At 43.6% G+C, this 23650-nt stretch overlaps 1 protein-coding gene across 2 annotated transcripts in view; it reads left to right on the top strand.

The window, feature by feature from the left end:
• LOC106581831 (kalirin) overlaps positions 1-23650 on the top strand; it is a 292220-nt gene that overhangs the window by 114899 nt on the left and 153671 nt on the right. For both annotated transcript variants that reach the window (XM_014164228.3, XM_014164230.3), the window contains exons 4-9: positions 2998-3190; positions 4631-5143; positions 12506-12628; positions 16341-16532; positions 17112-17243; positions 18953-19183. In XM_014164228.3, coding sequence (XP_014019703.1) covers positions 2998-3190; positions 4631-5143; positions 12506-12628; positions 16341-16532; positions 17112-17243; positions 18953-19183 — 1384 coding nt within the window. The remainder of the gene's footprint in view (positions 1-2997; positions 3191-4630; positions 5144-12505; positions 12629-16340; positions 16533-17111; positions 17244-18952; positions 19184-23650) is intronic.

The following is a 23650-nucleotide window of genomic DNA, read 5'->3' as shown; positions in this document are numbered from 1 at the left end:
GGAGCAATTTCCAAATGCTTGAAGGTACCATGTTCATCTGTACAAACAATAGTATGCAAGTATAAACACCATGGGACCACGCAGCCGTCATACTGCTCAGGTAGGAGACGCGTTCTGTCTCCTAGAGATGAATGTACTTTGGTGTGAAAAGTGCAAATCAATCCCAGAACAACAGCAAAGGACCTTGTGAAGACGCTGGAGGAAACGGGTACAAAAGTATCTATATCCACAGTAAAACGAGTCCTATATCGACATAACCTGAAAGGCCGCTCAGCAAGGAAGAAGCTACTGCTCCAAAACCGCCACAGAAATGCCAGACTACAGCTTGCAACTGCACATGGGGACAAAGATCGTACTTTTTGGAGAAATGTACTCTGGTCTGATGAAACAAAAATATAACTGTTTGGCCATAATGACCATCATTATGTTTGGAGGAAAAAGGACGAGGCTTGCAAGCCCAAAAACACCATCCCAACCGTAAAGCACAGGGGTGGCAGCATGATGTTGTCGGGGTGCTTTGCTGCAGGAGGGACTGGTGCACTTCACAAAATAATTGGCATCATGAGGAAGAAAATTATGTGGATATATTGAAGCAAACTCTCAAGAAATCAGTCAGGAAGTTAATGCTTTGGTCGCAAATGGGTCTTCCAAATGGACAATGACCCCAAGCATACTTCCAAAATTGTGGCAAAATGGCTTAAGGACAACAGAGTCAAGGTATTGGAGTGGCCATCCAATGCCCTGACCTCAATCCTATAGAACATTTGTGGGCAGAACTGAAAAAGTGTGTGCGAGCAAGGAGGCCTACAAACCTGACTCTGTTACACCAGCTCTGTCAAGAGGAATGGGCCAAAATTCAACTTATTGTGGGAAGCTTGTTTAAGGCTACCCAAAACGTTTGACCCAAGTTAAACACTTTGAAGGAAATGCTACCAAATACTAATTGAGTGTATGTAAACTTCTGACCCACTGGGAATGTGATGAAAGAAATTAAAGCAGAAATAAATCACTCTACTACTATTCTCACATTTCACATTCTTAAAATAAAGTGGTGATCCTAACTGACCTAAGACAGGGAATTTTTACTAGGATTAAATGTCAAAAATTGTGAAAAACTGAGTTTAAAAGTAGTTGGCTAAGGTGTATGTAAACCTCTGACTTCAACTGTATATATATAAAAAGGGGGGTTAAACATTTGGCAAACAATTATATTCATAGAACTGTAAATCTAGCTGCAATATTAAAGCTGATCTTCATTCCCAAAACCAATAGGAAACCAAAAATGTACTTTCCCACAACTTCCAAGGAACCAAATGTGCTACCTGGTGATTCAGTTGCCCTGCTCGCTGGGTAGTTGAAGTGTTCCCATTTTGGACCATTTTACGTGTCTGAAGGTACAAACTCCGCCTACCCTACTAGCTGGAAAACAGTGTCTTGTCTCAGCGGAGGGAAGGAGATCTGAGGGATGGTGAGAGGCAGCCTCTCCACTGCTCTCTCTCTCTCTCCCTCCTTTTGCTGAGAGACTGACCATCAGTCCAGTAAAATATGCAATTTATGCTCAAGTAATACAACAAGGGACCAGTGTGATCATACACCTCAAGTTTTAAAATATAATTTTAAAATGGTCTGAGAAGAACCACATTGGCAGGGCAATTCAAGCATTGCCAATATGCATTAATAATGTATTGGGCCTATAGCCTACTGCACAATCCTCATTGCTACATAACTGCTTTTAGTAGGTTGTTAATGTTGCATAGGCTTACATTTGTTAAGTCATGTTTTTTTTTTTTTTATGTCGGCTCAGAAAAGGTTGGTGACCTCTGGGGAAGGAGATGCTTCATGTAATAAAAGGTGCATCCCAAATGGCACCCTATTCCCTATATAGTCCTATGGGCCCTGGTCAAAAGTATTGCACTAAATAGGGAATAAGGATCCATTTGGGATGCAGACATTTTCAATTGTTTGTCCCCCAGTCTTCCAGCACAAAACGATGTGGAGAGGATCATATTAATTCCAGAAGTAGGGGAGGCTTGAGGAGGAGGGCATGTGGCGGGCCAAAGCAATTACAGGTTATTTTTATCTTCCAATCACAGTGAAGTGCTTTCAAAGCATCGGGACCTAAGAATAAACCATTAATATTATTTCAGCCTCATAACCTGTTAGAAAAGTGGGGCCTTTCGTTATGGGGGGGTTTAAACGAGAATCCAACAAATAAGCCTACTACATCTAAAGAAGACATGCCCAGGAGGAGAGAATGAGATACGTGTGTGATTGTCTATTATTTGTATGATGATCCAGAATGAAAGAGCTTAACGTTGATGACAGGCTTGTCAGAGAGTTAGAATCGTGGAAGCTAATCATCAATCTGAAGGTCGAACCAGGGGGCTAGCTTAAAACAAGTCCAATTGAATAGCTCTTGTCATTTAGTCACAGCAGTTAAAATAGTTCCGATGGTGTAATGGCTTTAGCATCACCGTGGTTGGCTCAGAGTCCAGGGGAGTCAAGGGACCAATTCAGATCTAAATTGGCTGAAGGACATTAAGTAGGGCGTGTTGGAGGATAGTGTGGAGAGCCCCCCTAGCCCGACCCAGGCTCCCTTAGAGTGGGTGTGATGTGTAGGGCATGCTGCATACTAACGGTTGGTTCTCTCTCCCACCCTCACTCTCTCTCGCTCTCTCTCTCTCTCGCTTCACTCTCTCACTCTCTCTCTTTCTCGCTTCACTCTCTCTCTCGCTTCACTCTCTCTCTCTCTCTCTCTCTCGCTTCACTCTCTCTCTCTCTCTCTCTCTCGCTTCACTCTCTCTCTCTCTCTCTCTCTCTCTCTCGCTTCGCTCTCTCTCTCTCTCTCGCTTCGCTCTCTCTCTCTCGCTTCGCTCTCTCTCTCTCTCTCTCTCTCTCTCGCTTCGCTCTCTCTCTCTCGCTTCGCTCTCTCTCTCTCTCTCTCTCTCTCTCTCTCTCTCTCTCTCTCGCTTCGCTCTTTCATCTCATCTCTCCCAGTGAGGATGTGTGCAAGCGGGGCTTCACAGTGATCATTGATATGCGCGGTTCCAAGTGGGACCTGATCAAGCCTCTACTGAAGACCCTGCAGGAAGCTTTCTCTGCTGAGATCTGCGTGGCGCTCATCATCAAACCGGACAACTTCTGGCAGAAGCAGAAAACCAACTTTGGCAGTGCCAAGTTCACTTTTGAGGTAAGGGAGAGCTCAGATTGGGCAACAACTGAGCCTTGTTTTAGTTGGCATGTCTGGTTGCCCACTGTTAAAATATGTTATATTTCTCTAGTACAGGCATTTTCTCTAGTCAGCATGTCTGTTTTGATTATGGTGATTATGTATTTCATCCGGAGTTGAATAGCAAATATTTTATTGTGATGTTATCACAGGACTATAAGCACTACTTGACAACAGTTGTTAATTTTGGTCTGTCTCTAAAATGGACAGGGAGCACAGAGCCGTGTTTTCAAAGGAACTGGTGAGAAAAGAATGCGAAGAATGATTATCCCCCCCCACGATTTTCCCATATTCTCTGCATGTAATGCTGTACAGAAGTCAGCCATGAGTAGTGTGCTAGGTAGTGTGAGGTTAAGCTTACACCCCTCAGTCCTCCCCTTTCTCATTCCTACCCTCCACAGTGAACTGTAGTGCTAATGAGAAACAGAATATCTGCATTCCAAATGGCACCCTTGTCCCTGTATGCCTCTGGTCAAAAGTAGTGCTCTATATAGGGAATAGGGTGCCATTTGGGATGCGTCCAATGAAGCCTGTATATCTTTTGGCTGGGGTAACATCATGCGAACCTCTTGATTGTGTGCTGTTGAGCGGGTCGAGAGCTTCAAGTTCCTCAGTGTCCACATCACTAAGGAATTAACATGGGTCACACACGCCAACACAGTTGCAAATTATTTTCAGTAGGCTGAAAAGATTTGGCATGGGCCCTCAGATCCTCCAAAAGTTCTACAGCTGCACCATTGAGAGCATCTTGACTGGCTGCATCACCGCTTGGTATGGCAACTGCTTGGTATCTGACCACAAGGCACTACAGAGGGTAGTTCGTACGGCGTAGTACATCGCTGGGGCCGAGCTTCCTGACATCCAGGACCTCTATACCAGGCGGTGTCAGAGGAAGGCCCTAAAAATTGTCAAAGACTCCAGCTACCCAAGTCATAGACTGTTCTCTCTGCTACCGCACGGCAAGCGGTACTGATGCACCAAGCGTGGAACCAAATGGACCCTGAACAGCTTCTACCCCCAAGCCATAAGACTGCTAAATAGTTAACCAAATAGCAACCCAGACTATCTACATTGACTCCCCTTTGCACTAACTCTTTTGACTCACCACATATGCTGCTGCTAATGTTTTATCACTTTACCCCTACCTATATGTACATATCTACCTCAATGATCTCGTACCCCTGCACATCGACTCGGTACTGGTACCCCTTGTATATAGCCAAGTTATTGTTGCTCATTGTGTATTTATTCCTTGTGTTATCTTTCTATTATTTTTCTGTTTTTCTCTCTGCATTGTTGGGAAGGGCCCCCGTAAGTAAGCATTTCCCTGTTTGTCTACACCTGTTGTTTACGAAGCAGGTGACAAATAACACTTGATTTGATTTTGATTTAATTTGACAGACTAGCATGGTGTCAGTGGAGGGCCTGACTAAATTGGTGGACCCGTCCCAGCTGACAGACGACTTTGAGGGCTCTCTGGAGTACAACCACGAGGAGTGGATGGATCTGCGCGTGGCCCTGGAGGAGTTCATGGGCTCGGCTGTGCACCTCCTCTCCCGCCTGGAGGACCTTCAGGAGCTGCTGGCCAAGAAGGAGTTCCCGGTGGACGTGGAGGGCTCCCGGCGGCTCATTGACGAGCACACGCAGCTCAAGAAGAAGGTGATGAAGGCTCCCGTGGAGGAGCTGGACAGGGAGGGCCAGAGGCTGCTTCAGTGTATCCGTTCTAGTGACGGGTTTTCTGGGAGGAACTGCATCTCGGGTAGCGCTGACTTCCAGAGCGTGGTGCCTAAGATCGCCAGCCTGCTGGACAAGCTGCACTCCACCAGACAGCACCTGCACCAGATGTGGCACGTCCGCAAGCTCAAGCTGGACCAGTGTTTCCAGCTCCGCCTCTTTGAGCAGGACGCAGAGAAGGTGAGTGACCAAGCTCAGAGGTCTAGAAACATTCACAATAAAACCATTTCTGCTGAGTTGATCTCTGAATTGAAAATCTTTATGTCCATTGAAATATTTTATGGACTTTTGTCTTTAACTCTTGGTTAAAAACGTGCAACTCTAAGTAAAATGACAAACAAAACATAGATCAGACAACATGATATAGATCAGACAACAATGATCTCTGCTAACAGAATAACAAAAATGAACCCACAGTACATTAAATACACTGGTGATTTGATGTTCATAATATAATATGCATGGCGTTTACCTAGTAAGACCATTCTAATTGCCAAACGTGTGCCTTGTGTACAGTAAGGCAGACAAATGTTTACATGGAATGTATATTAAAAGGTTGCAAACTGATTGACAGGTTTTTCGCATATAAATATCCCTGAACCTTGGATACAAATATTTATCCTAGAGACACATTGTGAAAGTCCTCAGTATGACAGCGATTAACAAACTTTGGGCTAGATGTTATTTGAGGTCTAGGGTGCATCCCAAATGGCCCTCAATCCCCTCCTATATATAGTGCAATACTTTTGACCAGAGCCCTCTGGGCCCTGTTTCTCTGTTTATATGGAGGGCCTGAATACATAAACGCTGGCATTTTGTTTATTTATTTGAAACGCATATTAAATGGGATATAATAACAGCCTGTGCTTTTAGAAGGATATGTGCTTTTACAAGATTTTGAAAAAACAGAACAGTTCAGTACCTCATTCCCGAGATGCTATTTTAGGGAATAAACATGTATTTTGCCCACTTTTCCAATTTGTGAGGTATTTTTAAGTGTGTATTAAAAACTATTTATTCTCCTCTACGCACACATCTCCCTTGACAATGGCAGTAATGTTGTCCAGATGAATCCAAAGGTATATGTAATAATTTCATAATCATTTTTTAGGTCATTTTTTTGTTTTTAAAGGAAAACCTCATATTGCCTAAATACCCCAAAACTCATTAGGAATAACACAACAACAACAATATGACCTCATGTTAGGACCTATATAACTCTGGCAAGGTCAGAGACGCAGGTGAGCCTGCAAGAAAAGGTGGTTGTATTTAGATGACAATGATAATCACACTTTCAAAACAATGTTTTACATTGCCAAGTCATCTGCCGTTTCTCAATGCAACCTGACAAATGAACTAAAACAAATAAACTACAGTAAAATGGCCACACAGCTAGTGTATACAGAGAGAAAGGAAGAAAAATAGCATTCCCCTAACCATGCAATGTTCCCTCCAAGCCTTCAAGCCCACACTCCCCCCAATATACCCTACAATGATGAAGTAGTAGGCCAATGCCTGCTGGATTCTAGACAAAGGCCTTCATTTGGATAAGTGCAGTCAGTCCCTTTTCTAATGACAGTGGAGCCCCATGGTGCCTCTGATGATTAGGCCAGGCCCAGATAAAGATTAATTTCCCTGGGGACAATGCCAATTAAGGCCTGGCACACATACTCTGTCTGTCCCTCCATGCGTCCTCTCCAATTGGTCTGTGATTGGTTACGAACACGGCACTAACAATGTGTTACACAACGCACAGTCTAACAGGATAGCTAAGCTCAGATTCCATAAGACTATTTTAATTCGTATCCGACCGAGCACTTGGACAGTCATAGTAGCGTTTGTGGTTGCACACCTGCACTCCAGCCATTTGAACAGTGATTGTAAACACTGAGCACATTATAACAGGGCACCTTTGAAGCTCAAGCATTAATAAGGGTATTTTTTTTAACAACGAAATTAAATGGTCAGTGTGCAACCCCAGTAAAGACACTACAGATCTGTGTGGATCAAGATCAAAGGGAACAATAACAGACAGAGGGGAGGATAGAGGGGAGGATAGACATGTTTACTTTGTCCTCCTGGGAGGAGGTCCTCCATAATGACCTCATGTGCTCTCTTTGGCTTGCAAAGGGGACTTATTTTAACCAGGACCTATAGGTCGTTATCAGTAAAACGTCACAATAAGGTGCAGAGCGTTTCATTTGAATACTGGGGGGCTAGAAAAACCAAAACTCCACTAAAACCATTGATACCTGAGTGCAGTTTTTAAGGGATTGTTAAATAAATGTTAACTTTGGTTGTAATATTATCAGCATAGTCAGAACTAAGAAATGTTTGATTATTCCATGCAAAACAATTTAGCAGCAAATAACTACATGCTTTTCATGATCAGTAAACACCAATTGATGATGTAATTTCTGATATGTGAGGGTAGCCTCACGATATCTCTCAATATTGGCCACCATTAATTAGATATTTGAGTGACATAAAATTAAAGGGAACTCAAGTATGAGTGGTTTAGGTCAATTACCCATCCTTTGTGGGCTCTGCTTGACAAGCTACCAGTAGAAACTTTGTACAGTTGGCTAAACAGAGTGATAAGTAGACCTAATGTACTTTTTTCCAACCAACGTAGGCCTACCTAGTGAAGTTAGCTAACATTATCCCCTTTCAGCATTGTTTTTAAGCGCGTTTAATCCTGATTGCTGCTGACAGTCATGATAGACTACACTGACTGATGGACCATGTCAAATTGGCTAGCTAGCTAATAACAGATTACGTCAATATGGCTAGTTAACACGTTAACTTTCAGGGGATAAACTAGATGGTATTTGCTTGCCATCTATAGTGGTGATGACAGCAGTCAGACTGACTACTTTACAAGGACGAGGACTTGCCAACGCCAAGCACTTCCCAAAAACCTAATCTCTGGTGAAGCAAGCTAAACGACACGTTGTTTGCTTAGCTAGCTAGCTAGCTACATGCCAAATGGACAGTCTACCCTACGTATCTGAAAATACATGATCAATTAATGTTTACTGATCATGAAAAGTATGTAGTTACTTGTTGTATAACTCTGATGATAGAGCTAAATGTTGGAATAATCGGAAATGTATAGCTCTGACTATGTTCATCAAGAGGTGATGATATTAAAACCAAATAGTTATAACATTTATTTTCAGTGGTGACTGTAGGACCTAGACCTTCAGAGGGACCAAAAATCTTCCAACATATTGTATCAAACAAAATAATTACAGAAAACATTGCATCACTTAATGCGCCCGACATTATATCTTCTGTCGTCAGTAGTCAGACCATTCTAATTCAGGTGAAGGAGGAGCAATACTTTTTGATGACATTATGAATGAATCGAACAGGCCTGGCCGCGCTTCAGGCTGCCGCACACACGGAGACAGAACCACCATGGGCACAACATGACACACAGCATCAAATAATGCACTGTTTACACAACTTATGGCACCAACGCCACTTTCACACTATCACCAATAGCGACAACAGTGTCAAATCAAAGGTGAAATGCTCATGTTGCTGAATGTACCGCGACTGTAATACCGTGGTGTTTAAGGACAGCCAATTTTTGTCAAACACATAGACACGGCTGACAGACAGGTGACAGCAGTCACACACAGCATCAAATAATGTTAAAGAATAAGCAGCCCATTCACTCCAGTAGGCCCCATGAAATCATACCAATACAAAAGCACAACCATTTCAAGTCCAAAATGAAGTTAACAAACTAGCTATTACTTCCCATTGCAAAAAAAAAAAATCACGTTCAGGAAAACTGACAGGTGATCTCAAGTTTAAATGCAACAATGTTTCACAGTCATTATTTTCCAAGATATAGCTAACATCAAGCGAGCTACAACAAAAACATTGTGCCACTCACCAGATGATGATCATTTGTAAACAAAGATTGAAAGTTAATCTTGAAAAGAGTGATGCTAACAAATTAGCAACATCATCCACCTTGAAGTTGATAACAGCTGCTTCTCTTGCGCTCCCTTGCGCTCTCCTAGGTTTTATGGCAGGCTACAACCTATTAGTGTATTACCGCCACCTACTCTATTGGCTGTTTATTACCCTCATATTATGAATTATTATTATTAAATGTTTGTTGTATTATGAATTCATTACCTCTTGCGCTCTCAGTGGTGACGTGTCTAGCCCTTTGAGAACAGTCCCACCCATTGCAGGTCAAAATGTGATTGGTTCATTCCACTGTCACTCCAAAATTCCGCTCTAATACAGTTGAATGGCAGAGGCCTTCTGTCCAGCTTCTGAAGGCCTAGCCAATGGCTGGCTGAGCTAGCTAGATTTTTCTAGCCAGAGACCACCGAAGAAAATGATTTGTTCTATTCAGTAATAACCCTTCTCTTTCCAACACAAACCGAAGACATGAAATCAGACAATTATTATAATTATTGTAAAGATCAAATAGAAATGCAAATGTTTTTGTTTTTTGTTTTATTTTTTAAAGGCCTAGAAGGCGCTGACGGTTCCCCACTGTTCAACAATTCCTTGAAAACGTCAGGTAGTTGTCAATGGTTTTAGCGCAGCTGGGGGTCTCCTTGCCCCCCAGCAGCCAAATCGAACGCGCTGCACCATATTGTGACGTTTTATTGATAAGCAATAGTGCGTATTCATGCCAAGGGAAGCCATGCTTCCCCAAAAATGTAACCATGAAAAAAACACAACATGTCATTACAATACAAAATAATGTAACTTTGGTCTCTCTGTGTTTCATACATTTCCTTCAATTCGCAGGAGCATTTGGCCTCCCTTGATAAAAAAGTAATAAAATACTAGCCAATCAGCATTGAGCTAAACTGAGTGAGCTCAGCTGTGAATGGTCCTGGCGCACCAAAAAAAAAGTGTCACTGGAAGCCAGTTTGGATTTGGCTTCTCACCAAACATCATTGAATTGTTGCATGTCGTTGCATTGTTGTCCTCCGGTGGTTAGCTAGCTAGCTCAAATAGGCCCTTTCCTAAATTAGCCATGGATGGAGATGGGGATTTGGACTTGTGGTTTTACTTAATTCTCCGTACTGGCCAATTATTTTAACACCGATTCTGATCCAACCATAAATTCATACATTGTGCCCTAGCCTGTTCAACATGCAGCTAGATGTAGTAGGCTAATGTTAACTAGTTGGCCTGGCGCATTGTTGCCCATGAAAGGAAGTTAGGCTAGCGAGCAAACATTTTAGCCTGGTAGCTTAGGACAACAACAATTTAAAGAGTGTACTGTATGACAGAGTCATAGACGGTTTAGGCAACATGAAAGAGGAGGATGCCACTGGCGTTTCTCTACAAGTAGGGTGAGTGAACATGTTTTTTTTCTACTTGCAAGCACGCACACGGGCATACACACATCAGTACCATGGACAGCCACATCATATTTAGATTACATTTATTGGACTACATAGTTGTTGGTATCTTTTAGTTGTCACTGCATAGATGATTAGATGATTAGATGATGTTGAAATACTGACGTTGAAATAGCGGAGGCAGTTTTCTTTGTGACTTGCACTAACTAGCCGTGTTTCCAAATCAATAGTTGTTTAGCAATCCAAAAATGGAAACATTAACTTGCTTGACCATGCTGTAGGTTATGTAACTGTTTGTTACATGCAATATGTTTTGTGGACTTCACCGGATAGATGTTGCTCTCTGGTTCTGTGTCTTCTTTTTGTCTCGGCCTTAGGTGTCAAAACATATGATTGAATTAACAGGTTATAGAGCAAACAACACAATTATCACAACACATAGGTTGTAATATGGATTTTTCCCCCCTGGCATGGCTTCCCCTGTGATTTTACCCACGCACCGCTACTGGTGAAAGGATTCTGGTGCCATTTGGGACCCAGTCAAAATGAACAATTACTGCTCCTCTCGCCTGGCCTCCACGCCGCCGTCTTCCTCTCCCATCATGCACTGGTAATGATCAATGCCATATGATGGAAAAAATCTCACATGGGTTTTAGTCAGGAGAGTTATAGATTAAAATCAATGTTGTTCTCCGTAGAGAAAAAAAAAAGACCTCTTTGATGCAATCAATATATTTATTTCAAGGAATATCATTTTTACAGAGTACATTTTAGGTTTATGATAAGGAAGAAGTTGTTGTTCATTTAGGATAATGATATACAGCTGTAGGATCACTCTTTTGAACGCTCTTTTGTTGCCGAGAATTTTCTTGCACTGCAGGAAAAGCAAACTTGTTGTGCGAACAGTTCCTCATCTTCAAGTGAACACGATAGGGAGCCATTTATCAGCAACTGCACTGAGCCAGAATTTGTCCCCCCTAAAAAAAAGCAAACCGTCATTGAGCTAATTATTCTTTAGCCAGCTTCTCTCCGTTTGATTAGTAAATTATTAGATTAAGCTGTCAAGGTGTAATTTAATAAGCATGACAAGTTAGGGATTTTTATAAGTATCGTTTCAATCATATGGTCTTTTGACAATAAAGTTGATTAAATCAAACCCTACTTTGAGGGTAAGAAATATGATTCAAAACCAAAATATATGGACGACCACTTTTTCCTAGTCACTTTTCTGCTTTTCTCATTCTATTTGCTAAAGTTATTGCATATTGAAAGAAAAGCCATTGTAACTTTTTACTTCAATTGATCATGGTTTAGTAGGATAATAATTACCTTAGCACTATTCATAAAAAAAACCAGTCTAAATCGGAGCAAATTGACTATAGCAACACCTGCTCCGTAATCTGTTATATCAGTACAAACACATCAGACAACTCATTCATTTTATAAGGACTTACGTTGGAAGGCAGCGCTGAGAGGTCACACTAGCGCCAATGTTTAATTAACAGCTCAATCAAACCTGATTAAATAGATGTATTCTAATGTCGCAGGCTCTTCAGCGCGGGGGTGTAAAGCTGCTGGCCTAGAGGGCTGTCCTAATGTGACCCTATAATCATGCTTGTCACGCTACCGTTATTTAATTTTTGATCATATACTTGAGTGTACTGTGCAGTATTTTAATAAAGAGCGATTGCAAGCCTCCCAATGACTTGCATTTAGTTAAATCCAATCATTAGTGTATAATTAACACCAGAGAGAGGACTACAGTAGCATGTAACGCACTGAATGTTTATCTTCCGTGTCCTAGGATGGTCTAGTGGTCTAAACCGCTGCCTCTGGATCACATATACTGCTGAAGCATGGGTTCCGTTCCAGCCCTCTGCTATTTGCTGTGTCTTTCCTCTCTCTTGATCCGGTCCAATACACCCGCAAATGAAATGTCTATCTGCTGTGCCATGATGAGTTACAACAGCTAAACTATCAATGGGAATGTCTAATAATCATTATGATTGATTGATTATATATATATTATGCTATTTATATGCGTGCAAGCCGTGCATTCATTTCTGTATGGGTGGGCCCAGCGGGAATCGAACCCAAAAGCGCCATTCCCTAACAACTGAGCCACACAGGACCAGTAACCCAACCAGCAACCTTACCTAACCTTATGTATCTGTGTTTGTTCCCACCATAGATGTTTGACTGGATCAGTCACAATAAGGAAGTGTTCCTGCAGAGCCACACAGAGATCGGAGTCAGCTACCAACACGCCGTGGATCTCCAGACGCAGCACAATCACTTTGCCATGAATTCTATGGTATGTGAGGACTACGTAGTGTGTGAGGACTACGTAGTGTGTGAGGACTACATAGTGTGTGAGAACTACATAGTGTGTGAGGACTACGTGGTGTGTGAGGACTACGTGGTGTGTGAGGACTACGTAGTGTGTGAGGACTATATGGTGTGTGAGGACTATATGGTGTGTGAGGACTACGTAGTGTGTGAGGACTATATGGTGTGTGAGGACTATATGGTGTGTGAGGACTATGGGGTGTGTGAGGACTAAATGGGGTGTGGCGACTATGGTGTCAGGGGACTATGGGGTGTGTGGGGACTATGGGGTGTGTGGGGACTATGGGGTGTGTGTGGACTATGTGGTGTCAGAGGATTATGTGGTGTCAGAGGACTATGTGGTGTCAGAGGACTATGTGGTGTCAGAGGACTATGTGGTGTGTGGAGACTATGGGGTGTGTGGGGACTATGGGGTGTGTGAGGACTATGGGGTGTGTGGGGACTATGTGGTGTGTGTGACGACTGTGGTGTGTGGGGACGACTGTGGTGTGTGGGGACGACTGTGGTGTGTGGGGACGATGTGGTGTGTGGGGACTATGTGGTGTGTGGGGACTATGTGGTGCGTGTGACGACTGTGGTGCGTGTGACGACTGTGGTGCGTGTGACGACTGTGGTGCGTGTGACGACTGTGGTGCGTGTGACGAGTGTGGTGCGTGTGACGACTGTGGTGCGTGTGACGACTGTGGTGCGTGTGACGACTGTGGTGCGTGTGACGACTGTGGTGCGTGTGACGACTGTGGTGTGTGTGAGGACTTTCTGCAGTGTATGGGGATGGGGGATCTAATAATATGGATGACATCAATACTCTGAGTCATGGCTCAGTGATTTCACTTTGTATGAGCGGAGTAAAAGCGGAATTATTGAAAGACAGACTGGTCGATGTTTGAGGAGCGAGTCAAAAAGCCTTTCAGTTACTGTATTAGTATTTCAAATAGGGTTGTGAAAGACACGTGCTCGTACAGCTACCATTGATGTAGTGCAGGCCACTGGCGATGGAGCACTGAAGTCCGTTTTACATATGAACACACACGTTCAGATTAGTATTGCTCTACTGAAATAGCAGGCTACTTCCTCAATGTTGATTTGATTTCCTCTGGTTCTACTCACCAGTTACACTGCCATTAAAATTATTGTTAGGATGTTTCCCAAATGGCACCCTATTCCCTACATAGCCATGGTCATAAGTAGTGCACTAAATAGGGAATATTGTGCCTTTTGAGATACACATTAGAATAGGGAATGGCCTCTACTGCAGTTTTGCTCTGACAGAATGAAGACATGTTTGATGCTATTTGGATAAGAAATCAAACCACATACAGTGCTGTGAAAAAGTATTTGCCCCCCCTTCTAATTTTCTCTACTTTTCCATATGTTTGATACTGAATACTGAATGTTATCAGATCAAAACCAACACCTAATATTAGATAAAGGTGAACAAATAACATAACAATTACATACTTATTTCATTTATTAAATAAACAAAGTTACAGTATGCAACACCCAAATGCCCCTCTGTGAAAAAGTAATTGCACCCTTACACTCAATAACTGCTTCTGCCACCTTTAGCTGCAAAGACTCCAACCAAACGCTTCCTGATCAGATCTCTCACGTTGCTGTGGAGGAATTTTGGCCCGTTCTTCCATGCAGAAATACTTTAACTCAGCGACATTTGTGGGTTTTCAAGCATGAACTGCTAATTTCAAGTCCTGGCACAATGTCTCAATTGGGATTAGGTCTGGACTTTGACTAGGCCATTCCAAAACTTCAAATGTGTTGCTTTTTAGTTGTCCAGGTCCTGAGGCAGAAAACCATCCCCAAACCATCACACTACCACCACCATGCTTTACCGTTGGTATGAGGTTCTTACTGTAGAATCCAGTGTTTGTGTTCCACCAGACATAATGGGACCCATGTCAATGACTTTCTTTTTCACACAGGGGAATTGGGTGTTGCATAACTTTGTTAGTTAAATTAATGAAATAAGTATCCATTTTTTGGTTATTTGTAAACTCAGGTTTCCTTTATCTAATATTAGGTTCTGGTAATATTCAGTATAAAAAAAATATGCAAAAATAGAGACAATCAGAAAGGGTTGCAAATCATTTTTCGCAGCACTGTATGTACCAAACACACCACACGCACATGCACATTTGAATGGCATGGAAAGTCCTTCTAGCATTTAGGGGGGTAGATCAGCTTTAATATTGTTGATAGATTGTGCCTTCCATCAGTGTAATTGTCTGCATCATTTGTCAATATATATATATATATATTCCCCTAACCCTAACACCCCTTCCCTAATTGGAGTAAACTAATGGACAACAACGCTTCTACTTCCAGCTTATACATACTAAATACATTATACAGACACAGTATATTTTTCAATACTTATATATTTTTGGTTTTTGGTCCAATTCTAGCCTTCTATTGCCATTTCCAGCCTTGATTCTCAATGTGTGATGTTTTATTGTATTTTTTACAATAAAAACCTCCCCACTCAGAGGCAGCTTGGCTCTCACTGAAGAACCACTCTCTCTCACTCACTCACTCACTCACTCACTCACTCACTCACTCACTCACTCACTCACTCACTCACTCCCCTCACTCACTCACTCACTCACTCACTCACACTCTCTCTCTCTCTCTCTCTCTCTCTCTCTCTCTCCCTCGCTCCCCCTACACTCTCTATCTTGTTCCCCCCACTCTCTTTCTCTCTCTCTCTCTCTCTCTCTCTCTCTCGTTCCCCCCACTCTTTCTCTCTCTCTCTCTCTCTCTTGCTCCCCCCCACACTCTCTCTCTCTCTCTCCCCCTCTCTCTGCTCATACAGACTCCTAAACCATGCTGTTATTATGTTTTGACGTGAGTCTTGGCTCAGCGTGTTCAGCATGTAGCTACCATGTCTGAACGTAGTTCACTCAGCCCTGCTTTAAACCAACGAGCTGTTTGTTTTGATGCCTTCATTAGCAGTTCTAATCAGGTTAGCGGTAAATAAAGCCCACGTGCATCGTGTGAAGCTGATAAATGGTTGGGCCTAAAGCGGCCAGAGATGATTAAACTCCCATAGTGGAGGGATGGATGGATGGATGGGTTTTGTGGACTACACAGCCAGATGGCAGCACAGAGGATGTGTGTGTGTGTGTGTGTGTGTGTGTGTGTGTGTGTGTGTGTGTGTGTGTGTGTGTGTGTGTGTGTGTGTGTGTGTGTGTGTGTGTGTGTGTGTGTGTGTGTGTGTGTGTGTGTGTGTGTGTGTGTGTGTGTGGGGGCGTGTGTGTGTGTGCGTTTGTGTGTGCGTTTGTGTGTGCATGTGTGTGTGCGTTTGTGTGGGAGTGTCAAAGACATCAGGGGTGGCCTGCCAGAGAGAGAGCGATTCAGTCAAAGCTGCAGAATTCTGTCACGCTTGTTGTCGCTAAGCTCTACACCATAATTTCATGCCGGACTGGCTTTCAGGTCATACAGTATCTCTGTAGCATTGAATGTTTAGCTAATAAGCGATACTACATTGCTAGGTATAGCTAGACACGCCACAGAGACCCAGGTGGGTGCAATTAATTATCAGGTAGAATAGAAAACCAGCTCCGGACCTCATCGGGTACAAGTTGAATACCCCTAATATAGACCCTGGATCTTTTCCCATAATAAATGATGTCTTCTCTATGTGTGTCCCTCCCTCGGTGCAGAATGCCTATGTGAACATCAACCGGATCATGTCGGTGGCGTCGCGCCTGTCGGAGGCGGGCCACTACGCCTCGCAGCAGATCAAACAGATCTCGGCCCAGCTGGACCAGGAGTGGAAGAGCTTCGCCGCCGCCCTGGATGAACGCAGCACCATCCTGGCCATGTCGGCCGTCTTCCACCAGAAGTCGGAACAGGTTGGCAGTAGACAGTAGGCCTACAGGCTGCAACCCTCATACTGTTGTCACTCAGTCAAATAGCCCTGAATTCTACCTAACTTGAAGTCTGAGCACGCAACTCAGACATTTGTGTAAAACATGTACTGACGCCAACGGGGGATTTGCATGACAATTCAAGCGTTGCATCAACGCTTTGACCATCCTTCAAGCACACAGGCTGTCTGAGAGAGATTGTAGTGTCAGTGTTTCTCTGGCTGTTGCCTGTTGCTGTGTAGAGGTCGTTAAGATAGACCTGCGTTGCCTTGGCAGCAGCTGCTATGATGCAGATTGTTTGGGGCTACAGGTGTGCCTGTCGGTTGTAGACTATGCTGCTTTACAGAGAGCCAGGCAGGCAGGCGGGGTCCAGGGTTTCCTCAGCCTCTCGTAAAGAGGGTCTGCCTGCTTCCCTACCCCCCTTCCTCCCTCCATGCTTCCCTACCTCCCTTCCTCCCTCCCTGCCAGCCTCTGTCAGTTAAATTTATCCCAGGGCTCTGTTGATTGATCTATCTGTCTCTGTTCTGTTGTGTGAATGTGTCTCTTTGGCCTGTGTTCATATAGTTCCTGGCTGGGGTGGAGGCCTGGTGTAAGATGTGTAGTGAGGGGGGGCTGCCCTCGGATATGCAGGACCTGGAGCTGGCCATCCACCACCACCAGACCCTCTACGAACAAGTGTCCCAGGCCTACACCGAGGTGAGACACCCTCACAACACAAACCAGGGTTGGGGTGAATTCCATTTCAATTCCAGTCAATTCAGGAAGGACACGTAAGATTTCAATTATTTTCAATGGTTTTCAATTAGGAATTGGAACATTTTGGTTTACTTTCTGAATTGATATGGTATTGTCCCCAACCCTGACACTCACCCAGTTAGAGCACTAACTTAACTCAGGTTTATAGTGACATTCTGTGCTAGTTTAAGATCCCACCACATAGCTTTTAAGGGGAATGACCACAATTGTAATCCCCCTTTTATATGAGATATATACGATGGCTTTTAAAAGACTGTCATAAGTTATCTTAACATTATCATAAGCAATCTAAGCATGAATATACACTGCACCTAACGTTGAAATATTGCCCTTAAATGAAAAAAGAATCCTTAAATCAGATCGTACCAGACACAAAACTCTTTCATGTAAACGTTTCCCTGTACTACAGATTTATATCAAATATGACCTTTACCCGCCACATTGAATCCATCTGCATTGCACCATGTGTGACACATGACCTGTTATGAAGTATGTGGACCACTGTCCTTCCATGTCAGATTTACTCCCCACAGAAGATCCTGTATGATGATAGGTTTGTGGTTTGTGTAGCATTTCACTAGATGACTCTGCTCTCCACTGACTTTGGTCCTCCTTGGTTGTTTTATTTTAGTGTCATCTCTGACAAGGTTGCTATAAACGTCTCTGGTTTGAACCAAAAAAAGAAAGGCTTTGCTGTTCTCTTACATATTGTGCCACAGATGAAGGAAGAAGAAGAAATACTCATCCTAATGCGCAAGAAAGTGCATGTAATTTAGTGATTTCCGCTGGAAATGAAATTACAGCTTTGCCTTTGCTTAATTTAGGACGGTGCGTGTGCAGCTAGAACAGAACAGAGGTGATTAGCAAGGAACTGACTTTCAAAATCCTTATTTTCCTCAAACTTTTCTTTCCACATAATGAAACTAAAATTTGACTGATATGACAAGCTTCAAGATTAATAGTGATGCTGTATCTAATGCAGACATAGAGTTTCAAAATTCTGGGACATTCTCAAAATTCCCGGGTTTTCAAAAAAATCCTGAAATCGGGAGGAAATCCAGGAATCCTCCAAATGTGATTTATGGAGAACCTGGGAATTTTGGGAAAGTTGCAACCCTGCAGATATCAACAGTTAAATAGGGGGTGCTTATATTTGTCCTGTTTCAATGCATGTACAAGTGTGAAATGGAAATGTGTTTTTTGCATATCACATCTCCCCCTGAGACACCCTCGGATAGTGGGGTTACTGCCAGGGATCAGACATTATTGACGGTGACCCTGGAGCAATTAGGGGAAAGTGCTTTGCTCAAGGGCAGATCAACAGATTATTTTTCAACTTGTCAGTTTGTGGATTTGAACTAGCAACCTTTGGGTTACTGGCCCAATGCTCTAACTGCTAGGCTAAAGCTAGGCTAATCCTCCTAATAGTGGTTAGAGCGTTGGGCCAGTAACCGAAAGTTTGCTGGATCAAATCCCTGAGCTGACAAGGTAAAAATCTGTTGTTCTGCCCCTGAACAAGGCAATTAACCCACTGTTCCCCAGTAGGCTGTCAATATAAATAAGAATTTGTTCTTAACTGACTTGCCTAGTTAAATAAAGGTTAAAAAATATATATAATAAATAAATATCGCATCCCTCTCTGTCAAAAGGTCAGTCAGGATGGCAAGGCACTGCTGGATGTCCTCCAGAGACCATTGAGCCCGGGGAACTCGGAATCTCTGACGGCCACAGCCAACTACTCCAAGGCAGTCCACTGTATCCTGGATGTGGTCCACGAGGTCCTGCACCACCAGAGACGCCTGGAGAGCATCTGGCAGCACCGCAAGGTCCGCCTGCACCAAAGGCTACAGCTCTGTGTATTCCAACAGGACGTCCAACAGGTAACTAGCGTTGTGTTAATTTATATACACGTGCACACACCAGAGTATTTGAGCATGGGAAATTCCACTCATCGCTCTCGGACTGGTCTTTGCACGCCGTTCTGGCGATCAACGTCTTTAACCCCGCTCTGCAAAACATTCGCTCAGCGCTCACAGGGGGGAAACAAATGCCGCTCCATTCCTTTTTTTTTCCGTTTATTTTTTGTGACTATGTACCATTTGGTTTTGAAGTAGGCTGTCGTAACATTTCAGCATCATGTTGTAGGCTATTAAACAAGGGCTTACCTACAGTAGGTGATAGGCTGTGGCCACTGTGTTAAAAAACAAATAGCTTTTTCTCTAATCTATTCATCATCAGATACTTCAGTTGTAACTGGCTCTGTTGCGCTCCCATTTGACAGTTGCTAGACAACTTTAGCACTGTTACAAACTTTGCTCCACTCCGCTCACATCCCCTGGCAAACCCACACAGGCCATCTATCCAACAGGAAACAGTAAGATGGCCAGTGCTCGGCCCCCTACTGTACATCACTAACTGTATTTTGAATAGCAAACTGAACATGACGACACAGTGTAAATGAAATGCTGCATCTTGAATCATATGTTGGTGCACCGCCTCTTCAGTCACTTGTCAGGGCTGTGGGAGTTGTAAGGACTCAGATGTAGCCTATAGAAAGGCTTTATGGCACACTAGTTTAGTAACAGTATGAGGTTAGTAGGTCACGGTGTCAATCTGCACTGTAGAACATGAGCCATTTATTGTTTTGGTTGAGCCCATTTTGGAGAACACAGTTCCTTGCCCTGATGCTGCAGCAAAATATGAATTTACATCTCATAACTCATATGGCTCTGTGTTGACTCCGGGTTTGAAAAAGGAGTCCGTATTTCAAATGAGCAGCGTGAAGAAAGAGGAGATTTTCAACAGTTAAGGGGAATTATTTTTCATGAGCGGAATTTTTACTCTAATATTTCTCGTCTGGAAGCGTACTCAGGTGGACAGTTAGTATCCCTTGCGTTGGCCATTTTGGAGAAGGATGAGCTGCAGTCTGGGAGTGCGTCCCAAATGGCACCCTATTCCCTGTTTACTGCACTACTTTTGACCGGGGCCTATACAGAATGGCGCTGGCATGTACAGTATAGGGGCCATTTTACGGACTCCTGACCAATTCTGCTATTTTGTGTTTTTTTGCACTGATCTTAAGTGTTTTTGTACATAATGTTTCCACCATTGTTTCCTATGACGGCAAAGAGCTTCTGGAGTTAGAACAGCGATCACTAATCTCGATTCGGATGATGAATTCTACTCGACACTCGGAAGAGGAAAAGACGACGATATAGAGGGCGACGTGGGGGCAGCCTGATGAAACTACGATATAGAGGCCGACGTGGGGGCAGCCTGACGAAACTAGGATATAGAGGCCGACGTGGGGACACCCTGATGAAACTACGATGTAGAGTCCAACCTGGGGGCACCCTGATTAAACTACGATATAGAGGCTGCTGTGGGGACACCCTGATGAAACTACGATGTAGAGTCCAACCTGGTGGGCACCCTGATGAAACTACGATATAGAGGCCAACGTGGGGACACCCTGATGAAACTACGATATAGAGGCCGACGTGGGGACACCCTGATGAAACTACGATATAGAGGCTGCTGTGGGGACACCCTGATGAAACTATGATATAGAGGCTGACGTGGGGACACCCTGATGAAACTACGATATAGAGGCCGACGTGGGGACACCCTGATGAAACTACGATGTAGAGTCCAACCTGGGGGCACCCTGATTAAACTACGATATAGAGGCTGACGTGGGGACACCCTGATGAAACTACGATATGGAGGCCGACGTGGGGACACCCTGATGAAACTACGATATAGAGGCCAACTTGGGGACACCCTGATGAAACTACGATATAGAGGCCGACGTGGGGACACCCTGATGAAACTATGATATAGAGGCCGACGTGGGGACACCCTGATGAAACTACGATATAGATGCCGACGTGGGGACACCCTGATGAAACTACGATATGGAGGCCGACGTGGGGACACCCTGATGAAACTACGATATGGAGGCCGACGTGGGGACACCCTGATGAAACTACGATATGGAGGCCGACGTGGGGACACCCTGATGAAACTACGATATGGAGGCCGACGTGGGGACACCCTGATGAAACTACGATATAGAGGCCGACGTGGGGACACCCTGATGAAACTACGATATGGAGGCCGACGTGGGGACACCCTGATGAAACTAGCGAGTGAATAAACCACCTCTACTCTCTGTTCCAGTGGAGAATGTACAATCACTGGAGAACAAACTAGACGAGGTCCGTTGGAGTCAGCTCTAATTCCAGCAGCAGCACCGAGCCAAGTCTGGGAGCCAAATCAAGATCTGACCTCTGATTAGCCAAGCCAAACAATGTATAACCAGTCCACCAGGGACACTGGAGCGCTGTTGACTCAAGCCTCACTTACCTCACGGACTTAAGGAATAATTACTAGGCATAGTCTTAGAAAATGTTACCAAGGATTCAATGGCCTAAAAAAGCAATGCTGTGTAACACGTTAGTGTGCGTGTGTGCGCGTGTGTGTGCGTATATGGTAGGGTGTGTGTGATTGTGCGTATCAGCTTTCTTTGTCAAGTCAGTAAGATTCATAATCACACATCATCTCTCACACCTTCCTCCTCTTGCAGTATGGCTCATTCTTGGTGAATACCTCTCACCACTCCTCTCATATCCTCCTCTCCCTACCTCTTTTTCACTGTGATAACGAGTCCACTCCCCCCTCAATGAGGCCAGTCTCTACTCTTCATCATCCAGCGCGCGTCCCAAATGACATCCTATTCCCTTGATACCGTTCTACTTTTGACCACGGCCCATGAGGCTCTGGTCAAAAGTAGTGGACTATATAGGGAATAGAATGCCATTTAGGGACGCACATCCAGTCATTGAAGTATGAAGTGTGTTTATTAGCGAACACATGCCAGAAAGTACTTCACAGGCACAGCCAGTGAAATTAGTGTGATCGGATTTATCATTCCTTGAATAGGGCCTATTCAATTTAAAAACGAAGAAAAAACAAGCTAGACTGTCGGACAGGTTTCCTTTCAATCCGATCTGCTTCAGTGTCTATTGTGCTTCCGACGTGTTTTCTGATGTTCTGATTTGTTCTGTAAACCAACCTATCTTTCTCTCTTTCCCTGAGAGGGTATTGAAATGGCTGTCATTTGGGACGCAACTCGAGTAATACAACGATGTACTAGATAGAATACACCACAGTGAAAGCCACACTGGAGAGACGGAAACAGAAACGGTGTAGTGTGCGGTTCAGTGAGTCCCCTGCCCACAGTCAGAGTGGAGCTCATTGATAGGACCCAAACTGAACCCTATTACCGGTTAAGTGCACTACTTTTGACCAGGGCCCCATAGGGTTTTGGTCAAAAGTAGTGTACTATATAAAGAATAGAGTGCCACATGGGACGCACCCATGGAGAGTGTAGCATGCATTTAGTTAGTTCATATGCGCAGTGTATACTCACGGTGCCCTAGTTTATTTACATTTACTCAAGGGAACCACATCAGGGTAGTTCATTGATATTCATATCATGTCAATGATGTTTATTTGGAGTGGTTTAATGAACACCCTTATCTTTCTGACAGCACCGACTGCTATCAGCAGCTACAGTATGCACGCCTCTCCCTTTCTCTTTTTCTTTCTCTTTTATTTCAATCCGATCTGCTTCAGTGTGTGTTGTGTATCCGACGTGTGCTTTCATGTTCTGATTTGTTCCGTAAACCAACCTTTCTCCCTCTCCTCTCCTCTGAGAAGGTATTGAACCCTGTCTCGCTGCACTGCACACATTTAATTTCAACACAAAACTAAGAGAGACAATCCATGTCTCTAGTTACGTATGAGAAATAGAACTCCTTCAACCTGTGTGTCTGCCCAGCTAGCACATTTGGTTCCTTGGAAGTTGTGGGAAAGTACGTTTTTGGTTTCCCATTGAATCTGGGAATGAAGCCATACATTTTTTTTAAACGGAAGTGAAATTGTTGCCTGTTTGGGTAACGTACATTTTTAGGTTGCAGGGAGGTTCTGAGAAGGTTTTACTATGGTTCCCTGAAAGTTTTCCTGGGAGGTTTAATTAACGTTCTGAGAACAGAAATGATAGGTTATTTGAAGGTGATGAATTAACATTCTAAGAGCATGTAAGACTTTTAATAACACCGCTTGCTTAGTTTGGGTTACCTGTTTTAAACTCCAAGCAAAGATAGGACACATGGAAATTCATTTGCTTAGGCATTAATCATTGAAAACACATGTATTTTTTTATTGTGGCACAGCATGAGTGAGATTCAAACCTATGATCTTCTGTTCTCTCTCCATGGAATTAGTCCACTAAACCACCAGGATGGAGCTAACATGCCATGGTTTTAAATTCATACAAATCT

This window comes from Salmo salar, chromosome 21, assembly GCF_965601325.2.
Source record: "Salmo salar chromosome 21, fSalSal1, whole genome shotgun sequence".
NCBI classification, from domain to species: Eukaryota; Metazoa; Chordata; class Actinopteri; order Salmoniformes; family Salmonidae; genus Salmo; species Salmo salar.
The sequence above is the reverse complement of the archived record's forward strand: the minus strand, read 5'-3'. Positions and strand labels throughout refer to the sequence as shown.